The following is a 24,980-nucleotide window of genomic DNA, read 5'->3' on the forward strand; positions in this document are numbered from 1 at the left end:
TACTTTTGTCATGCACAAAGTAGATGTCCTAACCAACTTGCCAAAACTATAGTTTGTTAACAAGAAATTTGTGGAGTGTTTGAAAAACAAGTTTTAATGATTCCAACCTACGTGTATGTAAACTTCCGACCTCAACTGTAGATCAATTCTCTAGTAAGAGGTGCTGCCCAGCCTGTAGTTGTTTTCTGATAGTGGATATAACGTTGAAGATTTGACGTTGTTTCAAAAAGGTACAAATTCAACATATTTTATACAAGGTTTGTCTATGTTGAAAACTGGTTACAATGATGACATAATCCTGTGATTGAAAAAACAATTTACGTTGATAACTTTTTCCAATCCAATGTAGATTCCACATCACAATATGTTGACCAATTACATTGATTCAACCAATTTGTGCCCAGTGGGAACCTGATACGAGGGAAGGATCAAAAGAAAAATCAAGAACACATCAAGTAACTGTTCCTGTTGACGTTCCATAGGAAGGATTACATAACCTTATTTGGAAAGGAATTATAATGTGGAACAAAACATTGCAAACACTTAGTTTCCATCAATTATACAGGTATTTTTTAATTACAGCTTTTACAATCATTATCATTGTTATATTACTTTCAATTATCATCACTACTCTTCATTAATTTAAATCATAAGTTGTTTTTAAAATGTACATACACAAGTATATCTTAAATGTCCATAATTTAAAATGCATTTACTTTTTAAACAAAAATTACAGTCAGTCTTAACTAAGTATGATATTAACATACAGTTCAGACACACACACCATAAAAAAATGATACAAATAAAACACACACAATTAACAAATTACCCGTACCCAAGGTTTCATGTCATTACATGATTGATATCATTAATCTCACTCTAAAATGGTTTTGTTTCGGCATGCATATTAACAAATTTGTTGTTAGAACAGGATTTTGTCATAATGCACTTCACTCATTGTCCTTCACTCATGCTCCTCATGGTGTATGTTATGGCTTAAGAACATGATTCCATTCCCTCACACACTCTCCCTTCATAACCCTTATAACTTATTTCGTAACCTCCCTCTCCCTCTGTCCTAACACAGTGTTCCTCAACCTCTGGTCCATGGACCGACCAGTTCCTTGGATGATGCTGACTGGTCCCTCAGATGGTTAGCTGTACCTGATTTAGTCAGTTCTCAAGTGCTCATTTTAACGTAAATGGTTCCCCAAGAGAGAAGGACCATAACTTGTGGGTCCTTAGTAAAGGAAAGACCTGCCTGTCCACATTACAAAAAGGTTGAGAAACACGATCTCAATACCCTGTTCTGAGATTTTAACAGATAGGGTATGCATGTTCTCTCGACAGTCCAAAACAATCTGGGTTATCATTCTGTTGATCAGAATGGGAATGCAGTTTTACGTCTCAAAGAAAAACAAGAAGAGTCATTATGTCGTCTTTTCACACTCACAACTGAAGATGAACTTAACAATGGGCGATGGAGTCACTTTCTACAGCATCAAACAACTTCATGCCACAACTGTGGACAGAGACAGAGAGACAGAGAGAGAGATGGACATTCACTCTATTTTAGCATCTTTTCATTCTCTCACATTGCCCTTGTTTCTTGAAGGATTCCAGTTGAATTCTTGTTGTTTGTGTTCTATTCTCCATTTTGTTGATGATCTTCATCTTATTGTTCTAAAAACTGGGTAGATTTTTTTTCGGACTCTAAAACAAACACAGGGTTGATATATAATGAAGCAACCAAAAAATAACGACAATTCAGTATGGGTCAGCTCTTTTCTGAAATGTGTTTGGATGACTGAGATGACTGAAATGACAAATGGGTTCTGATGACAGTACTGAATGTTTAGTGAGTCTGCCAGATCAGAGGCAGTAGGGATGACCGGGGATGTTCTCTTGATAAGTGTGTGAATTAGACAATTTTCCTGTCCTGCTAATAAGCATTCCAAATGTAGCGAGTACTTTCAGGTGTCAGGGAAAACGTACTGAGTAAAAAGTACATACTTTCGATAAGAATGTAGTGAAATGAAAGTTGTCAAAAATATAAATAGTAAAGTACAGATACCCCAAAAAACTACTTAAGTAGTACTTTCAAGTATTTTTACTTCAGTACTTTACACAACTATTTACAACTTTGTACACGTTTATGATAGTATTTGGCAATGAAGTATTTTTCTCACCTGGTGTGCTTATCTCTAGCAGGAATATGTTCTCACTGACCCTGACTCACCCCTGGGCCCGGAGTTCACTGAAACAGATAGCATTACGATTTTAAAACACCAGTCAATGACACTAGATTTCCAGTCAATAATACTGAAATGATTGGTCAGCATGGAATCAATGACTCAAATAGCAGGTACCCAGGGGGAAGGAGATGAAAGAAACGACCACCTCACCTTCACTTTGGACTTTCCTCAGGGTGACGGAGGGCGTGGAGATGGCGGAGGCACGGAAGTTGGCGGGTAACGTTTCAGAGGAATCAGAGGTCACACCCCGGAGGTCCTTCTCTCTGAACATCTTTCTCCACGAGGGTGAGCGAGTGAACGTCTTAGTGCCATCCTTTCAAAGACAATATTGTATGATGATATTCATACAGTTTACCAAGTTTACCAAGTCAGAAGTTTACATACACTTTAGCCCCAAAAAATTTAACTCAGTTTTTCATAATTCCTGACATTTAATCCAAGTAAAAATTCCCTGTCTTGGGTCAGTTAGGATCAAAACTTTAGATGCTTGTGTAACCGAGTCAGGTTTGTAGGCCTCCTTGCTTGCATGCACTTTTTCAGTTCTGCCCACAATTGTTATATGGGAATTAGGTCAGGGCTTTGTGATGGTCACTCCAAGACGTTGTTGTCCTTAAGCATTTTGCAACAAATTTTGAAGTATGCTTGGGGTAATTGTCCATTTGGAAGACACATTTGCGACCAACCGATAACTTGACGATGTCTTGAGATGTTGCTTGAATATATCCTCATGATGCCATCTATTTTGTGAAGTGCACCAGGCCCTCCGGCAGCAAAGCACCCCAACATCATGATGCTGCCACCGCCGTGCTTCACGGTTGGGATGGTTTTCTTTGGCTTGCAAGGCTCCCCCTTTTTCGTCCAAACATAACAATGGTCATTATGGCCAAACTGTTCTATTTTTGTTTCATCAGACAAGAGGACATTTCTCCAAAAAGTATGATCTTTGTCCAATGTGCAGTTGCAAACCGTAGTCTGGCTTTTCATGGCAGTTTTGGAGCAGTGGCTTCTTCCTTGCTGATCGGCCTTTCAGGTTATGTCGATATAGGACTTGTATTACTGTGGATATATATACTGTTGTACCAGTGTCCTCCAGCATCTTCACAAGGTCCTTTGCTGTTGTTCTGGGTACGTTCATCTCTAGGAGACAACGTTCAAAGTACGTTCATCTCTAGGAGACAGAACGCATCTCCTTCCTGAGCAGTATGATGGCTGCGTGGTCCCATGGTGTTTATACTTGCATACTATTGTTTGCACAGATGAACGTGGTACCTTCAGGTGTTTGGAAATTGCTCCCAAGGATGAACCAGACTTGTGGAGGTCTACAATTTTGTTTCTGAGGACTTGGCTGATTTCCTTTGATTTTCACCTGGTGTCAAGCAAAGGGGCACTGAGTTTGAAGGTAGGCCTTGAAATACATCCACAGGAACACCTCCAATTGACTTACATTATGTCAATTAGCCTATCAGAAACTTCTAAAGCCATGACAATTTTCTGGAATGTTCCATGCTTTCTAAAGGCACAGTCAACTTAGTGTATGTCAACTTCTGACCCACTGGAATTGTGATACAGGGAATTATAATTGAAATAATCTGTCTGTAAACAACTATTGGAAAAATTCCTTGTGTCATGCACAAAGTAGATGTCCTAACCAACTTGCCAAAACTATAGATAGTTAACAAGAAATTTGTGGAGTGGTTGAATAATGAGTTTTAATGACTCCAACCTAAGTGTATGTAAACTTCCGACTTCAACTGTAGAACAGCATGTGGGAAAAATACATGCACATGGTTCCCAGTTAATGTTCGTAGAAACAAACTGCCTTTCTTCATGATCAATTGCCTTCGGCAGGCAACTATCCACCTATCATAAAGATTGTAACGCTTGCTTGTACGAGTCATTAACATTGGGCATAACTTTATTGATGTTGTTTTCATTGGCATTCTTTTATTATTATTTTTACCTCATCTGGTCTTCTCTCAGTTCCCATGGTGATGAGAGCATTGTACTCCTTCTCCAGAATCTGCCTCGCCTGGGAAAGAAAGAGTGTAATAAGATTATCATTAAGATTTTCAAGGGTATTTATAGATTACATTGAATTACAAAACAGTTGTAAATTAAGTGGGTTGGTGATTGTGGTGAATGATGGTTGTTCTGATTAGACTATGATAGTAGAATGGGGAATGCCTGTCCTCTGATTGGATATTGGTCAGCCCGTCGGCATGGCTGGATTTTAGAGAACCTTTTAGAGGACCCCATCTTGGCGGTGTAGAGACTTTTTTTTTTAATTTAAGAGCATTTTTTTGCAATTCTACAAGTTTCTTAATGGAGTTGAAAGAAATTGTGTCAGTTTTAAAGGTGTGATATGCAGAAATCGCATCGCCATTTCCTGGTAATTTTTTTTTCAATTGCCTAATTTCAATTTTTGTGACAAAATAAGCAACAAAAACAAGTAGGGAATCATGGTACCATTTACTGTAAATCGTTGTGAAATATATTTTTACGAAAAATATAGTATTTTCAGCTTGTTTGAAGTTGGTGTACAAAAGTATCAAAGTACGAGAGTAAAAGATACGCGCACATCTACCGCTTCTTAGACTTGCTTTCAATGAGAATGACAGATCTATAACCCACATATGAATTTGGTCAGGTTTCCCATAAAGTTACATATTGCAGCTTTAAAGTAAATATCTTAGCTTTTATTTTTCAGACTGTTCAGATATTATTACAATATATAGGTCTGTTATTATCTTTATGTCTGGTTTTAGTAATTTAAGTTTACACCGAAAGCATTTTTCCATCATAAAATAAATATGAAAAAAAACTAGACGGCCCGTCCAAGGATTTCCATGGCAGAAAAATCCCTGGTGGTGAGCATGTTCTGATTGGACTACAGTACACACACAGAAATATGCTGGGTTGTTTGGATGATCCAACTGCTGGGTTGCAGGCATTGGGCCACTTAGTTGGGTTGTTAACTTTAAAAAGAGCAAGGTTGGGTTGTTGATGCTGATAGACCGTAGGCGTGGCTTAGTAGGGGCGTGGCTTTCAGGTAGTTTTTGGCCACCCATGAGTGCAAATGTCATTCCGATTAATCTGTTCTGTTGTTGTATTGTTATCACATGAAGGTTAAACGCTAATGATTTTATAGCTTTAATAAGGGTTACTCAAGTGTATGAGTCAAAAGCCACTTTGTTACAATATAAAAAAAAATACTATTGTTACTCATTTCATATTAGAATATGGAAAGATTAAAAATATTAAAGGAAATTTTAAATTTGCAGTGTACAAACTTAACATGATGAACAGGAATGACATTTACTCTCACGGGTGGGCAAAAATAACTATCTGAAAGCCACGCCTGCAAATTACCTATGGATTAGAATAAAAAAGTGTTTGTGCTATCCTTGGGATGTCCCTACCCTAAACCCTACCCTAACCCCTACCCTAACCTTAACTGTTTTAAATTTCAACTTCAACGGGGTGATGTCAGCGTTGGGACGTCCCAAGGATTCCTGATAACAAAGGTCAATAAAAATGTGAATAGCAGCAGTCTTAACCTGATCAATTCTGCCATTGTTTTTTTTTTACACTGTTCTTAACTTTTTTTGTACATAATGTCTCCACCATCATTTCCTATGACCAAAAACAGCTTAGTTAGTCACTGTGTATTTATTCCTCGAGTCTATTTTAAATTCTCTTTTTTATCTTTAACTCTGCATTGTAGGAAAATAACCGTAAGTAAGCATTTTATGGTTAGTCTACATCTGTTGTTTACAAAGCTTGTGACAAATACAATTTGATTTGAATGGATAAAGCCATCGATAACGTGACACCATTCATTCCTATGTGAAAACTCAATAGTGCATTGAAGCCAAATGAAGTCGGTTAAGATGGCGTCTCGGAGACATACCATGCACAGTTTGAGCTTCTCCAGGAAGTGATGTTGCAGACATACTGACAGGCCAGTTTATTAGGTACACCATCCACGGTCACGGAAATTATTATTTTTACAGACAGTGAGTGACGTGGCTGTGTCTGGCTATACAAAGCAGGCAGACAGGCATCGAGGCATTCAGTTACTTTTCAATTGAATGGGCAAAATGAGTGATCTAAGCGACTTTGAGCGTGGTATGATCGACGGTGCCAGGCGTGCCAGATCCAGTATCTCAGAAACAGCCACCCTCCTGGGCTTTTCAAGCACAACAGTGTCTAAGGTTTACAGAGAATGGTGTGACAAACAAATAAATAAACATCCAGTCAGCGGCAGTCCTGTGGGCGAAAACAGATCATTGATGAGTGAGGTCGAAAGAGAATGACAAGAATTGTGCAAGCTAACAGGTGGGCCACGAACAGGCAGGCAAATAAATGAGCAACACAACAGTGGTTGGCAGAACGACATGTCAGAACGCACAACTGGTCGATCCTTTCTATGGATCAGCTATTGCAGCAGACGACCACAACGGGTTTCACCACTACCAGCTAAAAACAAGAAGAAGTGGCTCCAGTGGCCACACCATCACCAACACTGGACAATTGGACGGTTTCTGTTGTGTCATGTTGATGACAGAGTCATGTCTTGGCGTAAGCAGCATGATTCCATTGTGTACCGGTGTGGGGAATGTTTTCCTGGAAGACATTAGGTCCCTTGATACCAATTGAGCAACGAATGTTTCCAACACATTGTAGAATCCATGCACCGAAGATTTCAGGCTATTCTGGGGGCAAAGGGTGATCTGACCCGGAAGCAGACGCGTGTACTTAATACACTGTCAGGTGACTGTACATCTGGTCTATTAGAAGCTGTTATTGGTATCATGATTGTGTTCACAAACATTTACCACGCAGATTGCAATTTTTCCGTTCACTATAACGAGGGATCCTGTTTCCTGCTAACAATTCCTGCAGTACCGCGGTTGGCTTTCAACTTGCGTGGCTTCAATGCGAGGGAGCAGTCATTCACCCCTGGGTCAACGCAGCATGAAAGTGATGGTTAAATGATGGTTAAATTAGCCAATGTTTGTGTAAGCCAAACAACCAAACATATTGGGTTATTCACACAACACAACTGGCTGGGTCAAAATAACCCTGTGTGTGTTCTGTCCAATATTTACCCGAATATCCGAACAGACATTATTATTCGATTACCTGTGAGAGTATATCTTTTTTTATTTAAAAAATGTATTATACTTTTTATTTTGTATTAAAAGGCTTTGACTAAAATTGTATTATCTATGTGCCATTGCTACATGCAAGGACCATGACATTAAAAATGTTTATAAAACAGTTGTATGACAGTTTTGATGACAGTTTTAATGAGAGTGCCTATAAAGAAAGACTTACCGGCAGCCTACACACTTTTCACGCGTGTAGCTTGTTTTTGTCAGTCAATCAACACAGCTTTATTGTCAGAGGCTCTATGTGTAGCAGTGACGTGGGAGAGTAGGCTACAATGATCATCCAATAGGTTGGCTGTTGTTTAATATGAATGGAGTTGTTGGATGGGGAGCGCAGCAAAATAGCCTCGATTAGCCTTGCTAGCTAGTTAGCTGGCTAGTGTAGCTAGCTACCTTCTTTACTTCAATTTGATGCAGTCAAGACAGACCAGATGAGATGATAAACTTGTTGCTGCAATAGGTTGTCTAACCGAGTTGGTCTGTCTACTTTCTCTCCCCCTCCATGTCAGACACTCCGTCCCTCCCACACCGTTCTGTGCTGAAACAGGCAGAATACACCTCTTGAGTCGCACGAGCAAGTCCCAATTGAAGTTTTAAATGTATTTAGACTATCCGGATACCATGATGTTATTCGAATAGTGAAATGATTTCAAAAGCCCATGCCTAGCGTTGGGTTAGCAAACTGGGTCGTTTTTAACCCAGCATTTTTTGGGAGTGTAGCAGGAAGGGAAGGTACCTGTGTGTTCTGATTGGGCATCTGGAGGAGCAGGGCTAGGTCGGTGTAATCAAACGTGTCGTCCAGGGCTAGGAGGGCCCCATGGACCCCACTCTCTGTGAGATTATCTGCAAACTCCTTTAGCCCAATGGCCTGGACCCAACACATCACTCGATCATTGGACCATACCATCACATCTAGGGAGCGGGCAGAAAGAGGCAGCTACTGTAGTACAATAACAATTGTGTGGGGTTACAAATACAGTGAATATTTGCATTTGAGAGACAAAGAAAATGGCAACGTTATAGCTCAAGTTACCCGGTTTATTTGCAAGAGGAGCCCCCAAATACGTTATGGTTCAAGTTACCTGTACGTATGCTCACCTTGGTTCTGATGTTGGTTCTCATCCCTCCTCCTTTCAAGCTCCTTCCTGTCATAGTTCAAACGCTTCAAGCACATGATGCCATAATGTAGACTGACCCTGAGAGAGAGAGAGAGAGAGAGAGAGAGAGAGAGAGAGAGAGAGAGAGAGAGAGAGATACTGTTGATGTCCTCACAACCAAACACATTAAAAACCCTGATGCAGAGAAACTGGAGAAAAGAAAACTATTGAGTAGGGGAGACCAGGGTTGGTTGTCACAGTGCTAATTACTCCCAATCTAAATGGCACTCTGTAATATTTTTAAGGTTAAAATATGTGAATTCTTTGAAAGAACTCAGACACCTGGTCAACATGACATGCATCGGGGGGGGGGGGGGTGCAAACACTCACAAATGTCCTAAAAAGGTACTTTGTTATTCTCATGGCCTAAAATGCTTTTAGGAATATCATTTGAACAAAGAAAGGCTATTTTTTGTATGCTATATTGCTTTATTTCCTGTAGTAAAAGGTATACGCTTCTAGCAAAAACCAACCCCATACTGTGTGACATCCATCCCACAATGGGGCTGGTTGTCACAAGTGGACAGAGTGTTTGATGGCTTATGGAATAAGATAGGTCCCCATTTCAAACCAAGTCCTTGGTCTTTCTCCGAGTATTGAAAAAATGATTGTAAGATACACTACATAACCAAAAGTATGTGGACATCTGCTTGCCGATAGATCTCATTCCAAAATATCATTCCACTAGATGTTGGAACATTGCTACGGGGACTTGCTTCAATTCAGCCACAAGAGCATTAGTGAAGTCGGGCACTGATGTTGGGCAATTAGGACCGGCTCACAGTTGCCGTTCCAATTCGAACCTAAGGTGTTCGATGGGGTTGAGGGCAGGGCTCTGTGCAGGCCAGTCAAGTTCTTCTACACCGATCTCAACAAATAATTTCTGTATGGACCTCGCTTAGTGCACGGGGGCATTGTCATGCTGAAAGAGGACTGGGCCTTCCCCAAACTGTTGGCACAAAGATGGAAGCACAGAATCATCTAGAATGTCATTATATGCTGTAGCGTTAAGATTTCCCTTCACTGGAACTAAGGTGCCTTGCCCGAAACATGAAAAATAGCTGCTCCAGAGTCCAATGGCGACAAGCTTTACACAACTCCAGCCAACGCTTGGCATTGGCCATGGTGAGGCTTTTTCATGAAAACCCATTTCATGATGCTTCCGACGAACAGTTCCAAACTGCCTCTGGAAATAACTCGGTAGTGAGTGGTGCAACCGAGGACAGACCATTTAAACACGTTACGCACTTCAGCACTCGGGCAGTCCCGTTCTGTAAGCTTGTCTGGCCTATCACTTCTCGGCAAAGCCATTGTTGCTCCTAGACGTTTCCACTTCACAATACCAGCACTTACAGTTGACCGGCGCAGCTCTAGCAGAGCAGAAATTTGACGAACTGACTTGTTAGAAAGGTGGCATCCTATGACGGTGCCACGTTGAAAGTCAATGAGCTCTTCAGTAAGGCCATTCTACTGCCAATGTTTGTCTATGGAGATTGCATGGCCGTGAGCTCAATTTTATACACCTGTCAGCAAAAGGTTTGGCTGAAGTAGCCGAATCCACTAATTTGAAGGGGTGTCCACATACGTTTGTATATATAGTGGTGCTAAGAAATACACACAAGAGTAAAACGTGTGACAACCAACCCCTTCTCCTCTAGAGAAGAGGAACGAAAGAGATGATGATAAGAAATACATGTAAAAACCATTGAAATATGTAACTAAGCAGAGGACACTAGATAAGATGCCCTTTGGCATCTATGTCATTTAATATCCTCACTACTCCTCTTTGTTGTTGATGATCAGTATTTTATTTGTTTTCACGCATAAATTAAGGAAACAGATTTGTGCCAAATCAATACCAAGATTTTGGCATGAATTTGCTTCCATACATGGAATGCCCTTCGATGACAGCAAAGATTGATTGAAACTATTTGAATCCAACCTGTGGAAGCTGTCCACCATTTTAAGCTGTCCCCTAAGCTCCTTCTTGGTGAGGTGGTCCAGCATGCGAGCATCCACCAGAGACTCCATGAAGTAGGAACGGTACTGGGGCAGACCCAGGCTGGGCAACCACTCATTCCCTACCCACTCATGATTCATGTCCCCGTAGGCCAGGACCTAGATGGGGGGGGAAAGAGAGAGGGAGAGAGGAGGGGTGTTGGGATACAAAACATAGGTGGGAAAGAGGGAGGTGGGATATAAAAACGAGAGAAAAAGTGGGTGAGAGAGCACTAGACAGTGAGAATCGATGTCCTCTGAGAGACATTTTATTTCAATTTCCTAAATTTCCTTCCAAAATCTTCTCTGAGAATAGATCAAATAATTTAAAGGAACATTTGGAGTTGGGATATACAGTTGAAGTCGAAGTTTACATACACTTAGGTTGGAGTCATTAAAACTCGTTTTTCAACCACTCCACCAATTTCTTGTTAACAAACTATAGTTTTGGCAACTCTACTTCGTGCATGACAAGTAATCATCTGTACAAACAATAGTACGCAAGTATAAACACCATGGAACCACGCAGCCGTCATACCGCTCAGGAAGGAGACGCGTTCTGTCTCCTAGAGATGAACGTACTCTGGTGCAAAAAGTGCAAATCAATCCCAGAACAACAACAAAGGATCTTATGAAGATGCTGGAGGAAACAAGTACAAAAGTATCTATATCCACAGTAAAACGAGTCCTACATCGACATGACCTGAAAGGCCACTCAGCAAGGAAGAAACCACTACTCCAAAACCGCCATAACAAAAGCCAGACTACGGTTTGCAACTGCACATGGGGACAAAGATTGTACTTTTTTGGAATGTCCTCTGGTCTGATGAAACAAAAATAAATCTGTTTGGCCATAATGACCATCGTTACGTTTGGAGGAAAAAGGAGGAGGCTTGCAAGCCCAAGAACACCATCCCAACCATGTAGCATCGGGGTGGCAGCATCATGTTGTGGGGGTGCTTTACTGCAGGAGGGACTGGTGCACTTCACAAAATAGATGGCATCATGAGGTAGGAAATTATGTGGATATATTGAAGCAACATCTCAAGACATCAGTCAGGAAGTTAAAGCTTGGTCGCAAATGGATCTTCTAAATGGATAATGACCCCAAAGCATACTTCCAAAGTTGTGGCAAAATGGCTTAAGGACAACAAAGTCAAGGTATTGGAGTGGCCATCACAAAACCCTGACCTCAATCCTATAGAAAAATTGTGGGCAGAGCTGAAAAAGCATGTGCGAGCAAGGAGGCCTACAAACCTAACTCAGTTACACCAGCTCTGTCAGAAGGAATGGGCCAAAAATCACCCAACTTATTGTGGGAAGCTTGTGGAAGGCTACTCAAAACGTTTAACCCAAGTTAAATAATTTAAAGGCAATGCTACCAAATACTAATTGAGTGTATGTAAACTTCTGACCAACTGGGAATGTGATCAAATAAATAAAAGCTGAAATAAATCATTCTCTCTACTATTATTCTGACATTTCACATTCTTAAAATAAAGTTGTGACGACCCTCCCACTCTGTCTGCTGTATTCTGTCTTTGTTCTTGTTTCCTTATTAGGATGCCGGTGGGCGGAGTTGGGAGGGTCGTCAGCTTCATGGGAAACACCTGGGCCAGGTGTCTCCCAGGATAAATAGACCTCTTCCACATTCATGGAGGAGATTCTCTCCATGCAGACACCTTTGTAGATTGTGTTGTGGTTCTTGGTGGCCTTTTGTTTGTTTGTTTTGGCACCTTTCAACACCCTGCATTATCACATTCATGCACGCAAAACTCACTTACACTACTGATTACACACATTGTATATTTTCCTTAGTTGCTTTAGTTAATAAATATATATTTTGTTACTCCTTATCTCCACGTTGTCTCCCTTTGTTACGGGCTTTGAGCCGGTTCGTGACAAGTGGGAGCTCGTCCGAGATATTTGAACTATTGGTTTGGGAGACTGTGGAGGTACGTGTTTGGTTTGCATATTGTGGTTGAGTTTAATAGGCCCAGTATTGGTTGCCTTTGTTGTTTGGATTTTGTGCTGCGTTGGAGAGAGTATAATGGTTAGTTTCCAGGCCCTGCCTAGCCTGGAAACGTTTGTTCTACTTTCTGTTGGGACATCAGTCTGAGGTGAGTAAATCGGCTGTGTACCTCGGTAGGAGATTTGTGTAGGGTAGTGGAACTTGCTACCTGGAGCTATAGCCTTTTCCCCTGATGGGCTTAGCGACGTGTTTCAATTTTGGACATGTTGGGCATGGTTAAATGTTTGTTATTTTTGTGTGGTGTCTGTGGACTGAGCAGTTGTCTCGGGGGCACATCCGTGGCTTGGTGGAATTTGCCAGCATGCTGGGGAGTTCTATTTCCTTGCCAGCGGGCTACAGTGCGTAAATACCCACTGCAAATCTACACGAAGACTAGGGTTGAGTTATTGTAGGTTTTGGGGAAGCTCTGTATCTCATCTCTCCTGTGGTGCTCAGGGTGATTGTAATTTCTCTGGTTGTGGTCTGATGTGCTCAGCAGAGGGGTTGAGCAAGATTATTTACTTATGACAATGGTGTCTCATGTAGGCAAGTTCATTCGCTTTCATCAGATGAACTGTTAGAATTAGGTACTAAAGAACAGCTGTTGAAGATCGCTGAACACTACAAGGTTAAATGATTGAAATTAGTGAAATTCTGTTTCGTTGGAAGTGACTATGAATCGTTGGAAGTGACTATGAATCGTTGGAAGTGACTATGAATCGTTGGAAGTGACTATGAATCGTTGGAAGTGACTATGAATCGTTGGAAGTGACTATGAATCGTTGGAAGTGACTATGAATCGTTGGAAGTGACTATGAATCGTTGGACGTGACTATGAATCGTTGGACGTGACTAAGTGACTATGAATCGTTGGACGTGACTAAGTGACTATGAATCGTTGGACGTGACTAAGTGACTATGAATCGTTGGACGTGACTATGAATCGTTGGAAGTGACTATGAATCGTTGGAAGTGACTAAGTGACTATGAATCGTTGGACGTGACTAAGTGACTATGAATCGTTGGACATGACTAAGTGACTATGAATCGTTGGACATGACTAAGTGACTATGAATCGTTGGAAGTGACTATGAATCGTTGGAAGTGACTATGAATCGTTGGACGTGACTAAGTGACTATGAATCGTTGGACGTGACTAAGTGACTATGAATCGTTGGACGTGACTATGAATCGTTTGGAGTTGTAAAAAATTAAGGACCCTGATGTTCTTTTCGTTGGAGTTTGTAGCTGTTGTGGTCTTTTGTGCCATGTTCCTGAATGTTTACGTGACTGACCATTGGTTGGGGTTGTCATGTTCTCTTTCCTGTCTGTTCCCTCCTGGTCTTGTGTTCTTCTTTCCTCTTAAATATTGCTTCCTATGCGCAAAGGTTGCTGAGGTCTGGGGAGGAGGAGGTTGGCTGGGGCAGGTGAAGGTGTGAACACATAACCCCTCAGCAATTTGGGACGCAGAGGCTGTGTCAATTTGGGACGCAGGGGCTGTGTCAATTTGGGACGCAGGGGCTGTGTCAATTTGGGACGCAGGGGCTGTGTCAATTTGGGACGCAGGGGCTGTGTCAATTTGGGACGCAGGGGCTGTGTCAATTTGGGACGCAGGGGCTGTGTCAATTTGGGACGCAGGGGCTGTGTCAATTTGGGACGCAGGGGCTGTGTCAATTTGGGACGCAGGGGCTGTGTCAATTTGGGACGCAGGGGCTGTGTCAATTTGGGACGCAGGGGCTGTGTCAATTTGGGACGCAGGGGCTGTGTCAATTTGGGACGCAGGGGCTGTGTCAATTTGGGACGCAGGGGCTGTGTCAATTTGGGACGCAGGGGCTGTGTCAATTTGGGACGCAGGGGCTGTGTCAATTTGGGACGCAGGGGCTGTGTCAATTTGGGACGCAGGGGCTGTGTCAATTTGGGACGCAGAGGCTGTGTCAATTTGGGACGCAGAGGCTGGTATGTTGTTCCGGGGTCCTTGTTGGTCCCCGGTTTTATGGGGGGGGAATGTGACGACCCTCCCACTCTGTCTGCTGTATTCTGTCTTTGTTCTTGTTTCCTTATTAGGATGCCGGTGGGCGGAGTTGGGAGGGTCGTCAGCTTCATGGGAAACACCTGGGCCAGGTGTCTCCCAGGATAAATAGACCTCTTCCACATTCATGGAGGAGATTCTCTCCATGCAGACACCTTTGTAGATTGTGTTGTGGTTCTTGGTGGCCTTTTGTTTGTTTGTTTTGGCACCTTTCAACACCCTGCATTATCACATTCATGCACGCAAAACTCACTTACACTACTGATTACACACATTGTATATTTTCCTTAGTTGCTTTAGTTAATAAATATATATTTTGTTACTCCTTATCTCCACGTTGTCTCCCTTTGTTACGGGCTTTGAGCCGGTTCGTGACAAAGTGGTGATTCTAACTGACCTAAAACAGGGCATTTTTAATTGGAATAAATGTCAGGAATTGTGAAAAACTGAGTTTAAATGTTTTTGGCTCAGGTGTATATAAACTTCAGACTTCAACTGTATGGTCTGTTTGCAATGTGATATAATCACTTGTCACGCCCTGACCTGAGATAGCTCTGTTTTCTTTATATTTTGGTTAGGTCAGGGTGTGACTAGGGTGGGTACGCTTGTTTTGTTTTGTCTAGGGAGTTTGTATGTCTAGGGTTTCGTAGGTCTAGGGATTTTTGTAATTCTATGTTGCCCTGATATGGTTCCCAATCAGACAGCTGTTTATCGTTGTCTCTGATTGGGGATCATATTTAGGTATCCATTTCCCTTTGGTGTCTGTGGGATCTTGTTCTATATTTAGTTGCCTGTCTGCACTCTTCATTATAGTTGCACGTTTCGTTTGTGCTTGTTTGTTTTGTTTTGCTGAGTTTAGATTTTATTATAAACATGTGGAACTCTACTCACGCTGCGCCTTGGTCTGATCTTTATAACAAAAATGACATCAATATAGTTTCCCCGATCATGACAATAATATTAATGACAAAACAACTCACCTGGTCCCAGCTGAACTCCTTCACTTCCTTCAGCAGAGGAAAGGAAGGATAGATATGGAGGGAGAAGGAACGTTTGCCAGAACGGTAAATGGCAGGAGGCATTATGGAGAGGGGAAGATATAAGGAAGGAGGGGCAGAAGGAGGAACAGTTTGTTGGTGAAGGAAAATTAGTTGGAGAAACACTACATTCAAAGAGAAATTGGGGGAGTATTGGGGGAAAGGTTCAGCCTAATCAGAGACAGACAAAGAAAACAAATGATAAATGGCATTTCATTCAGCATAGTCTCAAGTTGCTGACGATTTTAAGCCAGTTAAATGTGTATCATACAATCTTATACAGTTTCGAATTAATACACTATCGTTAGACAATTGAGTTGAACGAAATATCTTTTAATTTGTTGAAAAAAGATTTAATCACTTTTGAAATAAGATACTTTCTAGGAGAACTTAAAGCAAATAGAAACAGCTTACTGGTTTTATGGCAGCGGTCAGTGACTCCATTTCTGCATGAGTCATCCAGATATTACTGGTCGACTGTGATGTCATTGAGGACAATTTGAGATTGGAAAAGAATAAATGATTACAGTTGGAATACATTTTCACTCAGACACATTCAAACTTCTGGATGTGTGGCAAGTATGTTACTGAACATATGCTAATGTTTGTGTGCAGGTTATTACGTATTGTTTCACTTACAGAGTGTGTGCTGGCCGGTGCCGAGGGGCTGGTGAGGGACACCATCTCCTGAATGGCCAGGCGTAGTTTAAGGCGATGCAGGGGGTTACTGATGCCAATCTCCCGCTGGATCTCTGTGTCCGACAGGTTGGCCATAATGGCACCGCTCTTCACATTGGCACGACACGCAGCCACATACCAGGCAGGCATGCCCACCCACAACTAAGACGAGGGAGACCGAATATGGAATATGGGAATATTTACACACATTACCTGCCAATAAGGCTGAATTGAATTAAAGAATATGTTCATCATGAACAATAACAGTAAAAAAGTTGACACCTACTCATTCAATGTTTTTTCTTTATTTTTACTATTTTCTACACTGCAGAATTATAGTGAAGACATCAAAACTATGAAATAACACATATGGAATCATGTAACCTAAAGGGCATTAAACATATCAAAATATATTTGAGATTTGAGATTCTTCAAAGTAGCCACCCTTTGCCTTGATGACAGCTTTGCACACTCTTGGCATTCTCTCAACCAGCTTCATGAGGTAGTCACCTGGAATGCATTTCAATTAACAGGTGGGCTTTGTTAAATGTTAATTGGTGGAATTTCTTTCCTTTTTAATGCATTTGAGCCAATCAGTTGTGTTGTGACAAGGTAGGGGTGGTATACAGAAGATAACCCTATTTGGTAAGATAACCCTATAAGACCAAGTCCATATTATGGCAAGAACTGCTCAAATAAGCAAAGAGAAACGACAGTCCATCATTACTTTAGGACATGTTATTCAGTGTTGTTTTTTGTATTGGCGACGGGTCCTCGTACCCACTTTGTTTATTGTTTACATTTAGTGTTTGGAGTATGTTTCGTTTATCGTTATTAAATAACTCCATTACACTCAGTTTGATTCTCCTGCGCCTGACTTCCCTGCCACCTATACACACGACTCTGACAGAATCTCTGACCTAAAAAGTCAGCAGGAGAAGGTACCCCGGCCATGGAAGTGGAAGAGCGCGTCATGGAACTCACGGAGATGATTGACAATCTGAGCGCCGCCATGGATCGCGTTGTCCAGAATATGGACCGCTGGGAGAGACAGGGAGTTTTTCCAGCGCCACCACAAGCACAACCGGGGTCTCCCATGAGCTCCCTTTCCCCACCTGAACCCAGCAGGATCCATTTATCCCTGCCTAAGGGGTATGATGGAGATACTGCCGGCTGCCAGGGTTTTCTCCTCAAACTAAGCTTGTATTTGGCCACGGTCCACCCAGCTCCATCGGACCGTGAGAAGAGTTACGCCCTCGTCTCGTGCCTCACCAGGAAAGCCCTGGAGTGAGCCAGCACTGTGTGTAGAGAAGAGGAATGCTGTGTTGGACCATTTTGAGGAGTTCACCCGCCGAAGGCAGAGCGGCGGGTGAGCGCCTCTACCATCTGAGGCAGGAGACTAGGAGCGCACAGGAATTTGCTCTGGAGTTTAGGACCCTGGCTGCCGGTTCTGGATGGAGCGCCAGGGCCCTGATCGACCATTACCGCTGTAGTCTACACGAGGACGTCCGTCGGGAGCTGGCCTGTAGAGACACCACCCTCACCTTCGACCAGCTGGTGGACATGTCCATCAGGCTGGACAACATGCTGGCTACTCGTGGATGTCTAGATTGGGGTCTGGTTGTTCCATCCTTCCGCAACCTCTCTCCTGTACCCATGGAGTTGGGAGGGATGGTGAGCAGGGAGACCGGAGTGGGTTCCCACTCGAGCACCATATGTGGTCGCAGAGGTCACACTGCTGGTCGGTGCCGGGTTGGTTCCTCTGGGAATCAAGGCAGCAGGCAGGGCACTCTGGCGTAACCCCACGTGAGTAGGCACCATTCTCATCCAGAGCCCTCCGTTTCACATATGTTTGTCTCTGTCACTTCTCCTGAATTTTCCCCGTGTTCCCAGTATAAGGTGCTGGTAGATTCAGGCACGGCTGGGAATTTCGTTTTTATAGTCACAGCTGTGTATGCCCCCCCCCCCCCCCCCCCCCCAAAGTAGATACCTCGTCGGCCCTGAAAGAACTTCACTGGACTCTATGTAAACTTGAAACCATACATCTTGAGGGTGCATTTATTGTAGCCAGGGATTTTAACAAAGCTAACCTGAGAACGAGACTTCCTAAATTCTATCAGCATATCGAATGCGAGACACGGCTGCTAGCGCCCTCGTCTCCTGTTTGACTGGGCGAGCCCTCGAGTGGGCCAATGCAGTGTGGAATGGTCCGGACTCGGCAAGGGATAATTACCCAGAGTTCACCCACCGATTCCGAGCTGTGTTTGACCATCCACCAGAGGGTCGGGCGGCAGGGTGAACGGCTGTTCCACCTGCGTCAGGAGACGAGGAGCGTACAGGACTTTGCCCTGGAGTTCAGGACCTTGGCCGCAGGAGCAGGGTGGAACGACAGGGCCTTGATAGTTAATTTCCGATGCAGTCTCAGGGAGGACGTCCGCAGGGAGCTAGCATGTCGGGACACCACCGTCACACTGGATGAACTCATTGACTAGGCTATCCGTCTCGACAACCTGCTGGCTGCCCGCGGGCGTTCGGATCAGGTCCTGTCGTTTCCACTTCCCGGCCCTCCTGCCCCTATCCCTATGGAGTTAGGAGGGGCGGCTTCGAGGGGGACCGGAGGAGGAGTGTCCTCCTGCACCAGTTGTGGTCGGCGAGGGCACACGGCCGACCGATGCTGGAGGAACACATCTGGGAGTCGGGAGGGCAGGCGGCGCACTACTCAATCACCCCAGGTGAGCTTCCTGTCGGTCATATGTATGTGTTAACTTCTTTCCCTGGGTTTTTTCCCTCTCTACAGCATAAGGCGCTAGTCGATTCAGGCGCAGCTGGGAATTTCATGGATCGTGGGCTCGCATTAAGGCTAGGGATTACCCTGGTGTCGTTAGACCTACCTTTCCCCGTGCACTCCTTAGATAGCCGACCATTAGGGTCAGGAATGGTTAGGGAGGCTACGGTGCCGCTGGACATGGTAACGCAGGGGGATCATAAGGAGCAGATTAGTCTGTTCCTTATAGATTCACCTGCGTTTCCAGTGGTGTTGGGAATTCTCAACTCAACCCGGTGATTTCCTGTCGACAGGGAGCTCTTAAGGGGTGGTCAGAGGAGTGTTCAGGCAGGTGTAAAGGAGTTGCCGTTGGTGCGACTACGGTGGAGAGTCCAGACCAGGTTTCCACCGTGCGCATTCCCTCTGAATATGCCGTTTTGGCTATTGCCTTCAGTTAAAAGAGGGCGACCCAATTACCACCCCATCGTCGAGAGGACAGCGAGATAAACCTTCTGGAGAACGCTGCACTTCCTAGGAGTCACGTGTATCCATTGTCCCAGGAGGAGACAGTAGCGATGGAAACATATGTTGCTGAATTGCTGGGACAGGGGTACATTCGGCCCTCCGCATCACCCGTCTCCTCAAGCTTCTTTTTTTGTGAAGAAGAAGGATGGAGGTCTGCGTCCGTGCATTGATTATAGAGGTCTAAATTCCATCACAGTGGGGTTTAGTTACCCACTACCTCTAATCGCTACGGCGGTGGAATCATTTCACGGGGCGCGCTTCTTCACAAAACTGGACCTGAGGAGTGCGTATAATCTGGTACGTATCCGGGGAGGAGATGAGTGGAAAACAGCATTTAGTACTACATCTGGTCATTATGAGTACCGCGTCATGCCATATGGGTTGAAGAATGCTCCAGCCGTCTTCCAATCCTTCGTAGATGAGATTCTCCGAGACCTGCTTGGGCAGGGAGTGGTAGTGTACATCGATGACATCTTGATCTATTCTGCCACACGCGCGGCGCATGTGTCTCTGGTGCGTAAGGTACTTGGGCGACTGCTGATGCATGACCTGTATTGCAAGGCGGAGAAATGTGAGTTTTTCAAACAGTCCGTTTCCTTCCTGGGGTATCGTATTTCCACCTCCGGGGTGGTGATGAAGGATGACCGCGTTACAGCCGTGCGTAATTGGTCGACTCCGACCACGGTGAAAGAAGTGCAGCAGTTTTTAGGGTTTGCCAATTACTACCGGAGTTTATCCGGGGTTTTGGTCAGGTGGCTGCTCCCATCACCTCACTGCTGAAGGGAGGACCGGTGCGCTTGTGTTGGTCAGCAGAGGCGGGCAGAGCTTTCAGTCGTTTGAAAGAGCTGTTCACCAATGCACCCGTGTTGGCGCATCCGGACCCCTCTTTAGCGTTCATTGTGGAGGTGGATGCGTCCGAGGCGGGGGTCGGGGCCGTGCTGTCCCAGCGCTCGGGTGTGCCACCCAAGCTCTGCCCGTGTGCTTTCTTTTCGAGCAAGCTCGGTCCAGCGGAGCGAAACTATGACGTGGGGGACCGGGAGTTGTTAGCTGTAGTCAAGACTCTGAAGGTGTGGAGACATTGGCTTGAGGGGGCGAAACACCCTTTTCTCATCTGGACTGACCATCGTAATCTCGAGTATATCCGGGCAGCGAGGAGACTAAATCCACGTCAGGCTAGATGGGCCATGTTTTTCACCAGGTTTCGGTTTACCATCTCATACCGGCCAGGCTCCCAAAACACCAAAGCCGACGCGCTGTCCCGCCTCTATGATACCGAGGAGCGGTCCATTGAGCCAACTCCCATCATTCCACCGTCATGTCTCGTGGCACCGGTGGTATGGGAGGTGGACGCGGAGATAGAGAGGGCCTCACGGTTAGAGCCGGCCCCCCCTAACTGTCCAGTGGGGACTCAGTACGTGCCGAGGGGGGTCCGGGATAAGCTGATCCGATACTCTCCCCTCCTCGGGTCATCCTGGCATCGAGAGGACAGTGCAGAGTCTTAGAGGTGGCCCACGCTGGCTAAAGACGTGAGATTTTATGTCTCCTCCTGCTCAGTGTGTGCTCAGAGCAAGGCTTCTCGGCACCTGCCTAGAGGGAAGTTACAACCCCTCCCTGTTCCACAACGGCCGTGGACACACTTATCGTAGACTTTCTTACCGACCTTCCCCCGTCCCAGGGAAGTACTACGATCCTGGTCGTTGTGGATCGGTTTTCTAAGTCCTGTCGTTTCATCCCGTTGCCCGGTCTCCCTATGGCCCTGCAGACTGTGGAGGCCTTGTTTACCCATGTCTTCCGGCACTATGGGGTGCCTGAGGACATCGTTTCTGATCGGGGTCCCCAATTCACGTCCAGAGTGTGGAGGGCGTTTATGGAGAGTCTGGGGGTCTCGGTCAGCTTAACCTCAGGTTTTCACCCCGAGAGTAATGGGCAGGTGGAGCGCGTAAACCAGGATGTGGGCAGGTTTCTGAGGTCCTATTGCCGGGACCGGCCTGGTGAGTGGGCACGGTATGTTCCTTGGGCTGAACTCGCTCAGAACTCCCTACGCCACTCCTCAACTAACTTGTCCCCTTTTGAATGTGTGTTAGGTTACCAGCCGGTCCTGGCCCCATGGCATCAGAGCCAGACCGAGGCTCCTGCGGGGGAGGAATGGGTACAGCGCTCCAAGGACACCTGGAAAGCCATCCAGGATTCGCTAAGGTTAGCGGGAGAACGGCAAAAGAGGAGCGCTGACCAGCACCGCAGTGAGGCCCCCGTGTTTGCACCGGGGGACAGGGTCTGGCTCTCGACCCGAAACCTGTCCCTCCGCCTGCCCTGTCGGAAGCTGGGGCCGCAGTGTGTGGGGCCGTTCAAAGTCCTGAGGAGAATAAACGAGGTGTGTTACAGGTTACAACTTCCTAGGTATTACAGTGTTAACCCCTCGTTTCATGTGTCTCTCCTCAGGCCGGTGGTGGCTGGTACCCTGCAAGAAGGTGAGGTGCCTGAGGTCCCTCCGCCCCCTCTGGACATCGAGGGGTCCCCGGCGTACACGGTTTGGGGCATTCTGGATTCGAGACGCCGGGTGAGGGGCCTACAGTACCTCGTGGACTGGGAGGGGTACGGTCCGGAGGAGAGATGCTGGGTTCCGGAGGGGGACATTTTGGACCCTTCTCTCCTGAGAGATTTCCACCGCCTCCACCCGGTTCGCCCGGCGCCTCGTCCTCCGGGTCGTCCTCGAGTCCGGTGGTCGGCACGCTGCGGGAGCCGCGCGTCGGGGGGGGTACTGTCACGACTTCCGCCGAAGTTGGCTCCGTTGAATGGTGGTTTTCATATGTGTATTCTCCGGGCTATTTGGTCCTGTGTTTGGGCTGTATGCGCCCTGTATGTTGGCATGACCGTTTTGTTCGCCGGAGAATACATTTACGATATACTGAACCCTGCTCTCTGCGCCTGATTCCAACCCACCACTCCTAGTGACACTAATAGCCTGACCCTACCACAAACCCACCCAACCCCCTCCCCAACTGAGGGAGTTAAAGAACTCATATCCTTAGACACTAGTCTTTAAGCTAGATGTACCTGCTATGCATAGCATCGCTCGAATTAGGTTAATTCTAAATTATATGTATATGGAATTAGAAGTACACTGCTCAAAAAAATAAAGGGAACACTAAAATAACACATCCTAGACCTGAATGAGTGAAATATTCTTATTAAATACTTTTTTCTTTACATAGTTGAATGTGCTGACAACAAAATCACACAAAAATTATCAATGGAAATCAAATTTATCAACCCATGGAGGTCTGGATTTGGAGTCACACTCAAAATTAAAGTGGAAAACCACACTACAGGCTGATCCAACTTTGATGTAATGTCCTTAAAACAAGTCCAAATGAGGCTCAGTAGAGTGTGTGGCCTCCGCGTGCCTGTATGACTTCCCTACAACGCCTGGGCATGCTCCTGCTGAGGTGGCAGATGGTCTCCTGAGGGATCTCCTCCCAGACCTAGACTAAAGCATCCGCCAACTCCTGGACAGTCTGTGGTGCAACGTGGCTTTGGTGGATGGAGCGAGACATGATGTCCCAGATCAATTGGATTCAGGTTTGGGGAACGGGCGGACCAGTCCATAGCATCAATGCCTTCCTCTTGCAGGAACTGCTGACACACTCCAGCCACATGAGGTCTAGCATTGTCTTGCATTAGGAGGAATCCAGGGCCAACCGCACCAGCGCAAGGGGTCTGAGGATCTCATCTCGGTACCTAATGGCAGTCAGGCTACCTCTGGCAAGCACATGGAGGGCTGTGCGGCCCCCCAAAGAAATGCCACCCCACACCATGACTGACCCACTGCCAAACTGGTCATGCTGGAGGATGTTGCAGGCAGCAGAACGTTCTCCACGGCGTCTCCAGACTCTGTCACGTCTGTCACATGTGCTCAGTGTGAACCTGCTTTCATCTGTGAAGAGCACAGGGCGCCAGTGGCAAATTTGCCAATCTTGGTGTTCTCTGGCAAATGCCAAACGTCCTGCACGGTGTTGGGCTGTAAGCACAACCCCCACCTGTGGACGTCGGGCCCTCATACCACCCTCATGGAGTCTGTTTCTGACCGTTTGAGCAGACACATGCACATTTGTGGCCTGCTGGAGGTCATTTGCAGGGCTCTGGCAGTGCTCCTCCTGCTCCTCCTTGCACAAAGGCGGAGGTAGCGGTCCTGCTGCTGGGTTGTTGCCCTCCTACGGCCTCCTCCAAGTCTCCTGATGTACTGGCCTGTCTCCTGGTAGCGCCTCCATGCTCTGGACACTACGCTGACAGACACAGCAAACCTTCTTGCCACAGCTCGCATTGATGTGCCATCCTGGATGAGCTGTACTACCTGAGCCACGTGTGTGGGTTGTAGACTCTGTCTCATGCTACCACTAGAGTGAAAGCACCGCCAGCATTCAAAAGTGACCAAAACATCAGCCAGGAAGCATAGGAACTGAGAAGTGGTCTGTGGTCACCACCTGCAGAACCACTCCTTTATTGGGGGTGTCTTGCTAATTGCCTATAATTTCCACCTGTTGTCTATTCCATTTGCACAACAGCATGTGAAATTTTTGTCAATCAGTGTTGCTTCCTAAGTGGGCAGTGTGATTTCACAGAAGTGTGATTGACTTGGAGTTACATTGTGTTGTTTAAGTGTTCCCTTTATTTTTTTGAGCAGTGTACATTGACTGTTCCTTGTAGCATTAAAACATTGTTAGTCAAGTAAGAAAATACAATTTGATTACAACAATAATGACCGTAATATTTAACCCCACTGGAGCATGTCTCAACAGCAACAAAAAACTTGGGTGCATCCATAGTCACCAACAGAGCCTACCCTTATCCCTGCCTCAGTATCACTAGCATACATCTCTAACAGTAAACAAGCAAACGTAATAGTAGCTAAAATTCCCCAAAGTAATAACATAGTTTGGCTTGAAACCCAGTCAAAAGCCACATAACTATTTAACCAAATCCGACCTCTCTGCGTAAAATAAAAGTGTACAGCAAAAATGTAACTACCTGGCATAGTGTGGATGTTTAGTAGCTATAGTTACACCCTTGTAAACCTAGCGAGCTGGCTAAATAGCACAGCCAGCATTAGCTATGATCCAACTTTACCTCTTCAGTCAATATCACGCTAGCCATCTAGCCAGCCGTTTCCTGTAGGGGGTAGATCCAGAATTTTGGGAATCCATTCCTGTAGAAAGGAGATTGCTTCTCTAACCCTCCACGGCCTCCGGGAAACCTTGAAGTCTCGTAAAAATAAAATGTGTCCTCGAGTTTAGAGATGGCGTCTTCCAACCTCTTGTATTTTTGTTCCATTTCCTCGCGGACGTCCAGGATGGC

At 45.2% G+C, this 24,980-nt stretch overlaps 1 protein-coding gene across 2 annotated transcripts in view; it reads right to left on the minus strand.

Annotated features, from left to right (window-relative positions):
- Positions 1-547: 547 nt before the first annotated feature.
- LOC110498794 (liprin-alpha-3) overlaps positions 548-24,980 on the minus strand; it is a 63,860-nt gene continuing 39,427 nt past the window's right edge. For both annotated transcript variants that reach the window (XM_090211993.1, XM_090211992.1), the window contains 10 exons: positions 16,301-16,501; positions 16,076-16,138; positions 15,605-15,631; positions 10,529-10,704; positions 8,528-8,625; positions 8,166-8,341; positions 4,216-4,284; positions 2,406-2,568; positions 2,190-2,257; positions 548-1,713 (listed from right to left, as the gene is read on the minus strand). In XM_090211993.1, coding sequence (XP_090068119.1) covers positions 2,205-2,257; positions 2,406-2,568; positions 4,216-4,284; positions 8,166-8,341; positions 8,528-8,625; positions 10,529-10,704; positions 15,605-15,631; positions 16,076-16,138; positions 16,301-16,501 — 1,026 coding nt within the window. In that variant the 3' untranslated portion in view covers positions 548-1,713; positions 2,190-2,204. The remainder of the gene's footprint in view (positions 1,714-2,189; positions 2,258-2,405; positions 2,569-4,215; positions 4,285-8,165; positions 8,342-8,527; positions 8,626-10,528; positions 10,705-15,604; positions 15,632-16,075; positions 16,139-16,300; positions 16,502-24,980) is intronic.

This window comes from Oncorhynchus mykiss, chromosome 20 (genome assembly GCF_057628025.1).
Source record: "Oncorhynchus mykiss isolate SJ-2025 chromosome 20, ASM5762802v1, whole genome shotgun sequence".
Classification (NCBI taxonomy): Eukaryota; Metazoa; Chordata; class Actinopteri; order Salmoniformes; family Salmonidae; genus Oncorhynchus; species Oncorhynchus mykiss.